Source organism: Myxocyprinus asiaticus, chromosome 15 (genome assembly GCF_019703515.2).
Source record: "Myxocyprinus asiaticus isolate MX2 ecotype Aquarium Trade chromosome 15, UBuf_Myxa_2, whole genome shotgun sequence".
Lineage (NCBI taxonomy): Eukaryota > Metazoa > Chordata > Actinopteri > Cypriniformes > Catostomidae > Myxocyprinus > Myxocyprinus asiaticus.
The window spans coordinates 18,624,412-18,639,802 of record NC_059358.1 but is presented as its reverse complement, the minus strand read 5'-3'; the positions used below and the strand labels follow the sequence as shown (position 1 = coordinate 18,639,802).

At 34.9% G+C, this 15,391-nt stretch overlaps 1 protein-coding gene across 3 annotated transcripts in view; it reads right to left on the bottom strand.

Moving 5' to 3' along the window:
• Positions 1 to 15,391, bottom strand: part of ptpn6 (protein tyrosine phosphatase non-receptor type 6) — a 28,580-nt gene that overhangs the window by 9,600 nt on the left and 3,589 nt on the right. For all 3 annotated transcript variants that reach the window (XM_051718590.1, XM_051718588.1, XM_051718589.1), the window contains 4 exons: positions 13,495 to 13,689; positions 4,134 to 4,314; positions 1,322 to 1,438; positions 861 to 992 (listed from right to left, as the gene is read on the bottom strand). In XM_051718590.1, the coding sequence (XP_051574550.1) occupies positions 861 to 992; positions 1,322 to 1,438; positions 4,134 to 4,314; positions 13,495 to 13,689 (625 nt within the window). The remainder of the gene's footprint in view (positions 1 to 860; positions 993 to 1,321; positions 1,439 to 4,133; positions 4,315 to 13,494; positions 13,690 to 15,391) is intronic.

Sequence of the window (15,391 nt, the reverse complement as noted above, 5' to 3'; positions counted from 1 at the left end):
TCATTATTTCAAGCTCGATTACGCTTCCTAAAGCGCTATCTAGCGTTCTGCACATGTCAAGCACTAGGAAGTGTAATCGAGCTTGAAATCATGATCCTGCCTAGAAATTGCAATGGCAAGATGTACAGGGGAAAAGGAGTTACATTTTGGTCTGTTCTCACCAACTGGATCACTTCAGAAGTCATTGATTAAACGACTGGATTTGAATGGATTACTTTAATGTTGCCTTTATCTGCTTTTTGGAGCTCTGAAATTACCTATAGAGCTGAGATATTTTTCTAAAAATCTTTGTTTGTGTTCTACAGAAAAAAGAAAGTCATGCACTTCTGGGACGGTATGAGGGTGAGTAAATGATGAGAGAATTTTCATTGTTGGGTGAACTATTCCTTTAACAATGGACATGCTCCACAATGTTTGACAACCAGAAAGTGCCTAAATATGTTTTGCCATAATTTTGAACAATATGTGAAGTGTTTTATAGTTTGAAGCCTAGTAAACATTTTTGGGGCAAAATGTTTTGCTCAAAATGTGTGTTTGTGACACCTTTTTCCAAAGTAAATGCCACTCAATTTGATATTTTGTTATATAATGCAAGCATACTCATACTGTACATATTAAATTGTGGGTTAAGTATAAAAATACTTTTTGGGGACATTGTGTATAATATATATTGTAATTTCTGTTTGTAATTATGTTATGTGTTATAAATGAATTGCTGCACAATTTTTAAAATGCATTGTCAAAATAAAATCCACAATGAGCACATACAATGTAGTTGTGATTCCAATGAGTGTAGAACTTGGTTGATCCAAAGCTTATTTTACTAGCACTGATGTAGAACCTTTAAATATGCCACTCACATCAAACTCTTCCCAGAAGCCAGCTTTGAGCTTTTTATCAGCCCCATCCATGTTCTCTCTTTCTGAGGTCTGATCGAGCTGCTTTACTCTACTCTCAATGTCAGCTGCATTCAACCTCGTGGAGTAATATGGCTGTGGAAAAGAGAAGTGGGTAGACACCAAAAGACACAAACAGAGGGAGAAAAGGCAAGATGTCAGCACAGACAGACAGCAGAGAGTAGGAGAGAGACAGACAGAGAGGGCAAAGATTAATCACAACATTAAAGGTTCTTCCCACAGTCATTTGTGATGTACCATTGTGTCACACTGTAGCACACAGTAAATAACAGAGTTTTACAAATATTTTCCAGTCCAATCTGTTTATGTAAGCAGAACAAATGTTATTAAGTTTACATTTAAGTGTAGGTTATCACTTAAACACATATTGGGACTAGATAAGAAAAACCTGAAAAGTTCTTTACCTGTTTGAGGTAAACCTTTGTGCCAGATAACTCCTCGATACCAGTGCGTTTGAAATGCTCCACAAGGTCTGTCAGAGTGTCAAAAATCTCTTTACCACCAACTGTGTAGCGGTCATTCTGAAAATGAATAAACATAAAATAAATTCAGAGGGATTCTTGCATATCTAACCTGCTCTTTGGGTAATTTCAGTTTCAGTGGCACCTTCCAACGTATTCGCTCTCACACATTAAGAACACACAAACAGTTGTTTTGCAATTGATTCTACATTCAATTTACAACCTCAAAACATTTCTGTAAATCAACTCAAATATAAGTCAAATATATCAACTGTATATACGTGACAGTAATGACTGCATCTGTCCGTGCTGTGGAGTAAATGGTAGCATGTTTGCATACGTTTGATTTTCTGTCTCTACTGTCCCCTAAATGAGAAAGGCCGCCACAGTTTTTCGAATAACATAAATGAAAAAGTCACAGAGAAAGCTCTATGTGTCTTTAAATCAGATTAACAGAAGCTGGCCATTGGTGAGGGCTTATAGCTTCTTGGATAAAATAGGGTTAACTTAGGCTGGTTTAATAAGTTTTAGGCCTTAACTGCATTGTTTGGTTCTCTGAGCTGATTAGAACCTTCTTCACAGAACTGAGTTTGTTCTGTTAATCTGTTCACAGGGCATGACAATGCAGTGATGGGGTTTTTTTCTGGGTAGAGCACTTTGAATCTCTGGTAAAGTACACACACTCACATACAGTGCTTACTAAATTAATATATAAAAGAGTAGCAGTGTGCTGACTTGATTTTGCCTGAGACCTTGGTCATAATCTTCCACTCACATTTCAACAGCACAACAATATAACTCTTTAGAGCCCACAAGGTTCTGAGTCCTGAGTGGAGCATAGCCTCCCCCACTACCATCCACACACACTCATGACTCATGTCCAGTCCAGTTGTTTAGGTAAGTGAAAATCTCTAATGTCGATGTGTGTGTGTGTGTATATATATATATATATGTATATATGTCCTATAACTATTATAAAACAATTTTTGTTATTTGCCTTTTTTTTTTTTTTTTTTTTTTTGCCGTTTGGTTGGTCCAAAACAGCAATTGCAAGTAGGGTGGCCAATGGGGTGGGCAGGCTTCGGCCCATGTTGGCCACGGCCACCCCTGGCCACCCCCTAGCTCCTCCAGTGTTACCGATGCTGCTGAATAAAATGCACTGTTCACAGTCATCCATGATTCATTTCAAAGTTATTTTTTCTCATTCATTTTTTCCATGGGGATTTCATAAAATTCTTCATAAAAGAGTTTCAAGTCATGAACAATATTAACAGCGAGGTGAATCCTAACGTTGCAAACTTTAATTTGAACCAAAAATCATTAGAAAATTGGACAAAAAGTCAAGAGTACAAGACTTAACATCTTTAATGAAGTAATTAATTATTATCCCATGAAGTACTCCGAATTATGTAATTAAAAAGATTGAAAATATAAAACTATTTATTTCAAGTTTTTTATTAGTAGTATATAAACAATATATTTACATTTTATTAAAAAATGTACAGATATATGCAAATATATAACTAGTTTAAGATTGTAGGGAGACCGTCTTGATGTGTTTTGTCATTCAAAGTGCGTCGCTCGTTTGTGCGATGCAGGGCTCCTTTGGCACGCTTTGTTCGCTGCTATTCTCTGATTGGTGGATTGTTTCCCTTCAGGATCATGGGTAGTGTAGTTCTTCACCAAAAAATATATGCCATTAAACACAATTTTAAAAAAAATATTATGCTGAAATAACGCAGACTGGTGGCCTTACCAGAAGCATCTACCCTCAATTAACAATGTCGGCGCTCATAGTAGGTCCGTATTTAAAGGTTTATAAGTTATCGTTAAAAATCAATTTGCCTATGGATAAAATGAATAGGATTTTAAAAATATATTATATGGGGTAAGTTGTCATAATGGTACCTGCCACTGAACAACCTAAATTTGTAACATATAAAACTCTATTGACAACTTGCCCCAATGGAAAGTGACAATTTGCCCCGACCTGGTATTTATATATATATATATATATATATATATATATATATATATATATATATATATATATATATATATATATATATAGGTCTGTATGTAAAGGTTTATAAGTTATCATTAAAAATCAATTTGCCTATGGATAAAATGAATAGGGTTTTTACTTCTGGAACCCTACTGTTGTGTTCTATAACTGAGGGGTTACTGACATAAAGTGAGTACTATTTGGCTGGTTATGTGATTTCAATTTGGCAGCCTCCATGAGGCAGCTCACCTCAGCCTCATAACAGCCTTTGTTAGGGTAATGATATGACTGGAGTCTTTATATCATGTGAGTGTACATCTTTTTATATAATAAAAAAAATTAAATAAATACTATTAGTTTCTTCAGTAGTAAAACTATTCTAATTAAGAAAAAAAAAAAACATGCCTTTGATCAAGGTGCTAAGATGTATAAAAATGTAATATAAAAAACGTAATTTTTTACGACACTCAAGAAATCTTAGTTGATCTAGGTGACCTAAGAATTCATTCGTCTCCTCAACATGTAACAGGTTTCACATTTAATTGAACCATTTATGCTGTCTGACAAGACTATGTCAAAGTAGGGTTGTGTAACTCATTATTGTCCAGACGCTTGCTTTTAAAATGATATCACAGCAGTAAGCTTTGCACATTTGGATGTAAAAAGCCACAAAGGAGGACACATTAGTGGCTTTCTTTGACTCACAATCATACTGTGCACGTGTATGAGCTCAAACACACAAGCACTTACATTGCACATAACCTTGATATGGGAGACCCTCCTGCCAGCACTGGTCTGATCATCAGTGAGTGCAGACAGCACAAAGTCTCCTGGTTTAGAGAGCGATTCCCTCACCAGGAACGTTCCAGGTTCATTACGCTCACGGAGCAGTTTCTCAGCGTTTGGCCCTGACAGGTGACCATGATACCATCTGAACAAACACACAGAGCATACAAAAAGGTTTGGCCACTGCGATGTTCATATTAGGTACTAGTTATGTTGTTCTAGATGTTCTCATAATAGAAACGTAGAAAGTAAAATAATGTTATTCATATGTGAAAGTGAAAGATGTTTTCCTGTACTGTATACTGTAGACCTGAGCTGAGACCTGAGCTAGCTGTCGCAGATTTTACTCCAGTGAATATTTCTCAAGTTTGGTTATTTTTCAGTCAGTTTCTGTACAGGCACATACCTTAAATTCTAGGCTACCAAAAAGCTAATAGAACATTCACACTGTTATTTCCCAGGACAATAGAAACAATATATAAATATATGATATGGGGTAAGTTGTCACAGTGGAACCTGCCATTGAACAACCTATTATAGGCTTTTCAGCAAATGTAAAATTTGTAATATATAAAACTCTTGTGACAACTTGCCCCAATGGAAAGTGACAACTTGCCACAACCTGGTATTTATATAAATAAATAAATAAAAATCCAGATCAACCTTTCAATTAAAATGTACCTTAATTATATAGTTGACTTGTTTACCCTAGAGCCATAGCAAAAATATTGTGATATTGTAAGTTTAATTTGTACTGTAGCAAATTAGTAAAAATAATTCTAAATAAAGAGTGTTTTGAAGTATATATTTGAAACCAATATACAAAACCTCTGCTATTGAAAACATTTGTGTATTTGGACTTTCAACTCAAAACCTTACAGTTACTGAGATATAGCACTTGTCAGGGCCGTAACCACAATATAATTTGAGGGGGACAAGTCCCCCCCAAATAATCAGATATGGCCAGACTGTCCCCCCAATAACTGATAACCTTGTTGCTGTTCTGCTGCAGTCCATTATGCACCGCTGTCTAATTGTCATTAAGTTGTTGCAGGAATAACATAATGGTTTAAAAAAGTAAAATTTTTACCACGTTCAGCAGTCTAACACCTCTCGTCAATGTCATATGAGATCGATGAAGGCAGGACTCAAATTTAAGACGCTAAGCGGGAACCTCGCGGATTATTCCACCGCTGCGCATCAGCAAGCAGTTCAGGTTAAGAGTGTTTGTGTCATGTGAGATTTAAGTATCTAACTAAACATGCAATATTTGCCCAATACTCTATGATTGAAATGTTGTACAGGCCAACAGTAATTTCCAAGGGTGAAAACTATTCAGCAATTTGAGAAATTCGCCGTTTTGAATTTAAAATATGTCATGTACAGTACGTTATTTGTATGTCATTCATAGTTTTCAGCATATCAGGCTTAAGACAAAGAGCGAATGTGTGTATATTGTAAAGGAATTGAATGAATGTGGTAATCTGGCTGGCTTTTGAAGTAGCTTTTAAGAAAATTATCATTAAAAAAAACACAAAAGTAGAGCATTATCACCCAGATAAGAACTAGAACATGGTGAGACCAGTGACTTGTGGCTTTTATCACAAATATTTTTTGCAAATATCATTAGGTAATAGTTTAAAATCAATTAAAGTTTTTCTAAATCATTTATTTATGTCTAATTAATTCTGAATTTGGTACAGCATCTCCTAAGTGTCTTCTTTTTAAGAGACCCTTTTTATTTTGAGTATGTCTTGTCAGGTTTGTGCTCAAAAATAAGCCACCAGTTAAAGGAGTAGTTCACCTAAAAATGGAAATTGTACTTTTACTCACTTATTTACACACCCTTATGTTGTTCAAAACCCATATGCTGGGTTTTTGCTTGGAACATAAAAATAGATATTTTAAGCAGCTCTATACCACAGAATAACAGTTTATAGTGAGCAGGAGCTGTCAAGCTTCAAAAAGGACAAATACTATAAAGCGCTATTAAAGGTTCAGTATAAAGACAGAATACTGTAGTCCATATGACTTGTGCACTATATTCCAAGCTTTCTGGGGCCATAAAATAGCTATGTGTTGTATAGACTACTTTTATGCTATTTCTTATTATGAGCAGTGGTCAATATGTTTTTGTATGGAAAAGAGCAGCGTTAGGATTCTTGAAGAAAATATTGTGTTAAGATTCTACTGGGAGGAAAAAACAATGAGGGACAACTTGAGGGCAGGAAATAATTTTGTGTATTTTCTTTTTGCTAGCCAGCTGACACAGTCATGTCATTTTACAGATACATCAATGATGAAAAGTAATTCAAATTATATTCATCTTTTCTTTGATACAGCACAAAAAAAGAAAAGAAAAGATGACTGAAATTGCAAATTGCTAGCAATGCTGACAGTGTTTGTCTTGTACTGTGTGAACTTTAAAAATACATGTATATTTTAAAACCAGAAACGATAACATTTTGGGCCTTTATTGCATTTCAAGCCTTTATTCAGAAAATTATTGCATTCAGCACCTTTACTATACTAAAGGACAAAAGAGGCCCATTATTTTTGTGACTTCAACACCCGTGACCCCCCACCCCCAAAATGGTTTGCTCCTCCCCAATATTTAAGACATGGTTACGGCCTTAGTCCTTGTGACATCTTCCCCATGTGACAATTAGTCCCAGTCTCCTCTGTTTATTTTACTGAAGTGAATAATTAAAAATTTTGACAAAATATAAAGAAACTGAAGCCTCTGATGCACAAAACCCAAACCAGGATATATAAAGGTTAGCATGGCTTAAAAATAAAAGCCCTTAGATCCAAATTCAGATGCACCACTAACCACAGCAGCCATAGACTCAAAACAGAATAATACAGAAGCCTCTTTTTCCTAGATCTACATTTGCAGTGTAAATATGTTTTAATTTAATAACACCGTATTTCGGGATCATGATGCAAAAGTACGATGGTCCTTAAGCACTGGCATGCTAAAATGTGAGCTAACAATTAGGTTCAGTTCTCAATTTCTACATCTCAGCTTCCTGTACTGCGGTCGGAAAATTTTCTGATGACAAGATTTCTTGACTCGAGACTATGGTGTATTTTTAGCTTGTCCTTCCTTCTCTTTTCTTTTGAGAAAAAAGGCCTGCTAAATCACCCTTCTGGGGGTTCTTCCATGATTGCTCTGACATCTACAGCCAATTAATTGTTGTCACTGTTGAATAATATTCAAAAAATCTTGATTAAACTCCTGAATATTAAACTGAACAATAAAAGGGTAGTTCAGTTAAAATTATATTCTAAAATAAAATAAAATCTATTATAAAATGCAAAAAAAAAAAAAAAATTTTTTTTTTAAATAAATAAATAAATAAAATAAGGAAATAAATATTAGCAATTGATAATATTATAGTGCAAACTGTAGTCAACTGCATCTTGTTAATGCTGATTCTGAAGTTCCCTAGCCCTGGCTAAAATTGCCTGCTGAGACTGAGCGGTAATAAGCTTGTAATAGAGCTGTTACAAATAGCTTATTAAACAATATGCCAGTCTTCCAACTTTGCATTACAACATAAAGTGAAAGTTCTCTATAAGTTAGTTTAAGCACACAAAGACCACAAACTCATTGAAAATGTGAAGCAGTGTCATTCACATTTTAAGAGCTGTGTGTATTCTGCATCTCTGATAAGCATGTCTTACTAACATTTGTAAGACAATTTTGTTTTAACATCATTACAAATTCTGCTCTTATCAGTCAAAAATCAAGACCAGTCTCTCAGAGTTGTTCATTTACAGTCGGTTACTTTTGATAAACTTGAACTTTCCCATCTCTTGTCTGATGGAAAGAAAAAGCATTTTTTCCATTTTGATTCAATGACCAGCCAATTAGAGGAACCGAGGGTGGAAACATTTTAAAACGGCAAGCTCAGGTTCATCAAGATTTACATATGGCGTGACAGTATGAGAAAATATTCTCATCTTAACCAAGAAACAGTGCTGTTAAATTGAAGTCATTTTAAACATGCATGAAATCACTGACAACATCTTTAACATCATTTATGTAATAGTTTTATGTTTTTATATATATATATATATATATATATATATATATATCTCAGTAACACTTCACAGAAAGGTTGCAGACAGGTTTTGTTTTACATTAAGATTAGTTAACGCATTAGTTAACATGAAATAACTCTAAACAATACTTTTACATCATTAATAAATGTTGGTTAATGTTAATTTTTGTTGTCTATTTCTACATACTAATACATTTTTAACATTAAAAGTTGTATATTTTAATGCCAGTAAATGCATTATGAACTAACAATGAACAATAATATATTTATATATTAACATTATTAATCAAGATTAATAAATGCTGTAAAAATTATTGTTTAATGTTAATTCATGACACCCAATGCATTAAATAATGTTAACTTATACAACCTTATTGCACAGTGTAACCAATATCTCTAAATTTTAGAGAATGCCAGAAAAGCTTATGAAACATAACGTGACGAAGAAGAAAAAACCTTCGGAGAAGTTCACAAATGGCAAACATGGTAACATGAGAACTTGACATTTTCAGTACCTTGTGCACACTGACAATTTTCTATATTCAGGTATGGCATTTATACTCACAGCCAAACAGACAAACACATATGAGTGCACTTTTATGGCTTATGCATGTCGAAAAGTGTCACACTGGGCTTGGCTGTGAACTGACAGACAGCCAGGAGTAGACAGTTTGTATATTCTGTATGTTAAAAAGCACACCCATCAAACAGGTCATCATGAATATGACTAAAAAAGAGAAAGAGATAGACAGAATGGTGGAGGATAGAGTGAGAAAGAAGAGGAGAGATGAAGAAAGGCCTGAATGGGTCTGGTCACTGTTTGCAAATGTGTCAAAACTAAAGTTTCCAACCGCAGAACAGAAGAGGAAGTCAGATGCATTTCAGAGGGAGGGGTAGAGTTTGTTTGCGATTCAAGGTGCTTTAACATGAAATGAGGGGCAGTAAAATTTAAAAATGAAAGTCCAAGCTTATTAGTGGTTAATATGTTTGCATGCTTTTACCTACATGTGAGTTGTCCTGATATGTCTTAAAATGAGACAATTTAATGCACCATGTCCAGGAGTTACAGTCCAAGCATGAACTGCTACTTCATTAATAGAGCAGGTGATCAATAATTAAACAACGAGCATATGCTGTGTAACCATTTTATCTTACATTAATCATTAGATAGGCCTAGCACGCCGACGTAGATTTAGTATGACTGATAGAAGCATTATGGAGGTAATCGTATCATACAATGACCTATAATCAAATAATGTTTTCTCTTTATTTTTACTATCCTATATAACATTTAAGTCCTTTATCTGCATCACAATGTCATTAAATAACAATAGAACTATTTTATTTAATAATAAAATAAAACAAAACAAAATGAAGATCTTTCACACACATTAGGTAAATTGCCTCACTTAATTAAAGGAATATATTCTGTAAATTAGTAAAAAGTAAATGAGGTAAAGTGAGTATAAATGTGAGTTTTTTAAGTGCTATTTTAACACAGTAAAGAGGATTTGTGATTTGACCAGTTTAAGAGAGAACTGAGAAAGGAGAAAGATTGATTAGGAAAAGTTGCACGAGTGCAGGTTTTGTTTTGTTTTTTAGTTGTGGTCCGCAATATCCAGTATTTTCCAGTGCCATTACACACAACATTAAAATGCTCATGGGTGCATGGTCAACTAATGCAAAGTGCATCTTACATCATGAGCCAGATTAAAGCTTTACTTTAAACCATGTGGTCAGTAAAAATGCTGCTCCTGGAAGGATTCTTAGTACCTGACTGACAAGGGAACAGTCAATTATTTATGGTCATGTTTTGTTATCACATCTAATAATGCCCAACACTTTAAAATAAATCTGTGCATGCAATGCGGTCTAATCACTAAGCAAAACGTAATCCTTAAGTAGTATTTATTCTTGCCTCATGTCATCTATGTTTCCTGTCAAACTGTGTAAATGCGCTGCTGTTAGTAATTTGTCAATGGGCTGTACTGTTGTGTGCCTTGGTGTACCTTAAGTGGACAAAACATTGAAAACACGTCTTTCCAAAAATATTCCAGTGGGCATAAAGTCCAGGAAAAATCTTTATTTTTATTATTATTATATGAGAGATGTGACTAAATGTGCCACATGGACAGCAATAATTTGATTATGGGGTCCACTTTAACAGTTATCTGAATATGAATTCTCTAACAGCATTTTCCAATTACCCAAATAATCCTATGCCTCTTAATATTACAGTTAACATCACAAAATGAAGTTGCACAATACAAGGCATGGAAATACCATGTTCTGACTACATTTATTTTTTATTTTTTATTTTTTTGACGCCAAAACAATGACAATGCATACTTTATTTTCCCAGATGTGAACACATACAATTTAAATATGATAATTAAATAACAAATGAAACCTTTAAAACCATTCAAAGTTGTGTTCCACAAAATATGCATGAAGAAAATATCATGATTGCAGCCTAAATAATTGCTGTTACATATTGCTGAGAAACTTGAATTTAAGAAATGTGCATAAATGTATGAGTGTGTACAGGGGACCTCATTAATTTGGATATAATGTTGTAAAAGAGAATGTGTAATGAGTTCTATAAGCAACTTTGTCAACACTGTAATCATAATATTTTACATTGTCATGACAGGAGTTCTGCATATATCTTTGCATAGACAAGGTAGGTAAGTGATTTTATCACAGCATAGTCTCAAGTTAAGGGTGCATATTAAAGGCGCAAATGTCCCCACAAAATCTGTGTTGAACGCAATTTGCACGACAAAATTTACTGATCTTGTAATCAGTTTTGCAGCAATGCTACCACAACCTGGCATACTTTGCTAGAACTTTACAGCATTGCTCCACCACTGTGATTTAGGCACCTGAATCAGCTCTTCAAATTCAGAAAGTGCTATTGTCTATACTGCGTATCTGGAAATGTCCTTGGTTACAATGCTCTTCCCCATGATTTGATCATCATTTGATGAACTACTACTTCCATGATCACTAAAAACATGTACAAACATCTCTTAAATTCCATTTACCGCCCACTTTCCAGTAGCACGGCAGGAAAATAGTGCTGAGGTTTGTGAATGAGGAGCAATCAATGAAAACCCTAATTTAGATAGAAAGAAGCCCATACAGCAAGTGCTTAATTTAAACACAGAACAGTGCTATTTCAGCACATTTAATTTTGTTAAACTGGACTGGGATTGGTCACTGAATAAGATGCAGGTTTTTGCACTTTTGTACACAAAAGTGGCTGAACTGTTTTGTGAATTTGCCCAAGTGTTCCCCTGCTTAAAAGATTGGCAGGCCTACTTTCACCAAACTAATACCACCATGAAAGATTCAGGGCTTCATATTATTTTCTGATGAATACAAGACAACTGAGAACAGTGATATATCTCTGACATATCAATGAGTCCTATGGTGTGTTGTTGTTATTGTCCCATTAGGCCAATGTATTTGAATTTATTGGTAAACTCATCTTGAAGACCTTTAATGGTAATGATGTTACAGAAATCCTTAACACAAAAGTCACTGGAGTTTTATAGGTGACAATCAGTGGTGATTTCTCAGGACCAGCAAAGCCTTCTCTGCTAGCCTAACATGCCAAATAAATACATATTTTTCATCCTTTCATTCTCAATCACCTTTTTGCCTATGTATTTTTAATCGCTTTCCACTGTTAATTAATCTACAAACAACTAGAGAAAAATGAAAAGTTTATCCAGTCAGAATTTATTCCTTGATGCTTACAAGCAAAGTGTGACAACCGTTTCACAAATCGTATGCCCGAATTCGAAGCAGCGTGTGAGTCTGAGCTCCACCCCCTCAAGCCTTCAGAATTTCATCAGAATCCCTCAACAGTGCAAATAAATGGGCAACTAAAGTCAGATTGTCAGATTCATCAGCCAATCAGATTGACTGATTTGTTCTTGGTGGGTGTGATCTTTAGGATATGTCCCGGTCGAGGCCTTCTAGCTGGCCTTGAGTGACACACTCGCTTTAAGTGATGAACGTAATTCAAGAGCGAAAAGCGTGAGATCAAGCTGTCTGATGAGTCGGCTGTCATCACTGCTGGTATTGAGATGTTCTGCATGACCATGTGATTGCTTAATTAATTAAACAGGAAAGGAGGACTGATTTTCACTTCAAGTAAATTGGTAAGTGCTTTTTGCATTGTTATAGCAACATCAGGAGTTTTCATTCAGTGTCGGATCAAGTTTTGAAAAGTAGTGCTGCATTCCATTCAACTCGGAAAGTCGGATTTTACAGCTTCCTACTAGGAAAAGTGCAATGGAATGCATCTTGAAGTCAGAATTACAACTTGTAGGCTCGTGCAGAAATTCTCAACTCCGATTTCACCGAGATGCAGGGGCATGATATCACACAAACACGTCGACACTCAGGGAGATATACAAAGTAAGTGATAAACATTCACTTTATTTATTTAGTAAAACGCCTGCAGAAACAGGTGTATAAAACATGGTAAATTATAATCTCTTTTGATAATCGTACACCTGAAGCACAAATGCTAGCACTGCAGCATTGTTTATCAGTTGGGTTGCTAGGAGACATCTCTAATGAGAGTCAAACCCCTGCTAAGCTAACGGGAATGTTGCAGTTTTGTTTCCTTAAACGGGGATTGGAATGCATTTATGGTTGGAGATATCAAGTAGGAATATCCCACATCCAACTTGAATGGAACGCAGCATAACCGTGTACACTGATGAAACAAAATGTATTGCAAGCAACATTTAAATCACAAATATTATTAGATCGATTTTTCCAGGTATTATAGACCTCCTTGGTAGATTCATATGAAAAATTATGATTTTGAATGTCTGTCCCGGGAGATGTTCATTTCACAAACAGTCATGCTGCAGTTAAAATTAGGCTTGCTTGAGCATTAAGTATCATTTCAAGTTCTGGCTTTCGTGAGTGGACATGTTTTTAAAATGTCAATTGGTATTATTAGTTAGGTGCGACATAATGTATGATGCCCAAAGGCATAGGGTGTCTTATTCATTGTGAAACTGTGTTTTCTTAATGGCATGAATCACGCTGAAGGCCTAGACTTTAAATGCACGGCCTGCCACTGGTGACAATACAATATTGGGGACAATTTATGATGGTGCAAGGCCACCCATAATCTAATAAAACAGACTGTATTTCATTTCTGCCTCAGTACATTATACACATATACTCTGATTTTTCCTGGTTAGGGGTCAAACGTGATGTCTTACCTCTCAGTGGTGGGGTCTGAGCAGTTTAAAGGGTATTTGAGCTCAATAACAGTCCCGTCTTTATCCTGTAAAACTCCATGGTCTGCGGTGTAGTATTCCACAAGCTCGGCCAATGTTGCAAACTTCTCCCCACCGTACAGGTCATAATAATCGCCTGTGTTCTGAATCCGGATGTGTGTGATCATATCCCCCAATCTGAGAGAAAGTGCAAGAGAGAGTAAGGGAGATTGAGGCTGCATCATGCCAACAAAGTAACATTGAACTATTACTATTTATTGAATCTGGCACGTACTATTCTTTGCATGTACAAGAGATGGAAAGGAAAAGATGGACTGAACATGGCAACTCAAAATAATTAATCCAGAACCCTAGTCATAAATAATCAGAGTGATTTAGGCTTTCCAGAGGCAAAATCCAAAACTAGTTAAGCATTGACATCAACACAAAATGCCAGAGGAAGTGGAGTAATAGTAACTTCACATAGTGTGTAGAAACAATATGTGTGTAGTAATTGCTGGACCTGAAGTCTTATTCAGAAGGGAAAGGTTGCAATACACAAGATAATGATTATCCGGATATGTGAGCATTATTAATCTAAATGATTCCATAACCTAAATATGTGCCAGCAAACCATCACTGGTTGTGTGATTTGGAACACATAAATATCATGCATTAATTGAACTAATCAAAAGGGATTTTACACCAAATTAGAATGTTACTGAGATCAGCTGATTCTCGTGATTCTTGTGATTAACAAACTAATAAATCCAGTATGCTGTATACTCAGACCATCTGTATTCATTACTAATCTTTGTCATAATTGTTGATAATGTTGTAACTTGTCCAAAATAAAGGTTTCATATACTACAAATGATATAACAAATAAAAAAGAAATGGAACACAGGACAATACAAAAGCAAATGATTTGCAGATATCAAAAGTAACCAAAGAGGCACAGTCATTTATATATGTACTGTATAACTGCAATAATGAATAAACTGAACAGCAAATCAAGATAAGACAAGTATTTTCTGATTTTAAGCCAAATGAATACTCTTTTAATTAAGAATACATTACAACATGTTTATCCTATCATTGATGTAGCTTAATGGGAGCATACTGTACTTTAGAATAGAATAGAAACAATTGTCAGAAACTTTTGCTTGTAGCACTAAATGTGCTTCTTTTCAGCTGCTAACCATATCTTTGCCCTTTAAAAATTAAGTGCAGTAACACCCAACTTTCTATCCGTTATGCGACTATTTACAGGTCACTTATTTCCAGTAATTTGACCTGATAAACTTTACCTAATTGCGGCCTCATTACTGATGTTGTTCATTATTTAACAGACATGTTTTATACAAAGTTGATCTAAGGAAATGCAATAAATTGTATATTTAATCTAGTGTGAGTTTTAGTCTCTTGTACAGACACATGTCTGGGAATTCGGCAGTCTACTAATTAAATAAACAAATTAGGTATAATAGTGCAAGGAAATGCATGTAGATAAATATGCACATGTAATATTGCATTATGAAAATTCAACATCTGTTGATGGCAGGTGTATGCAAATAATGAGTAAAATAAAGTTTAAAAAATAAAAACAAAAAGGTTGAGTTTAAGAATGTGTTATGTGTGATTCTACGGTGCTAACTCAATAAGAATATTTGTCCATTCATATATTTGGAATCGAAGAACCACCCACAAAACACCTCCAAAAAGAGGAAAATAAATAGCAATTTAGAATATATACATGCAAAACCAAATTAGTGCCACACAGAAGAGAGACATCTGTCTAATGATAAAATAATTGCATGCTATTTATCCCAAAAATGATCTATTAATCGGTTTCATGGAGAGTAGCATGTATAGTGGGGTTTCCACTGAAGCTCACGAG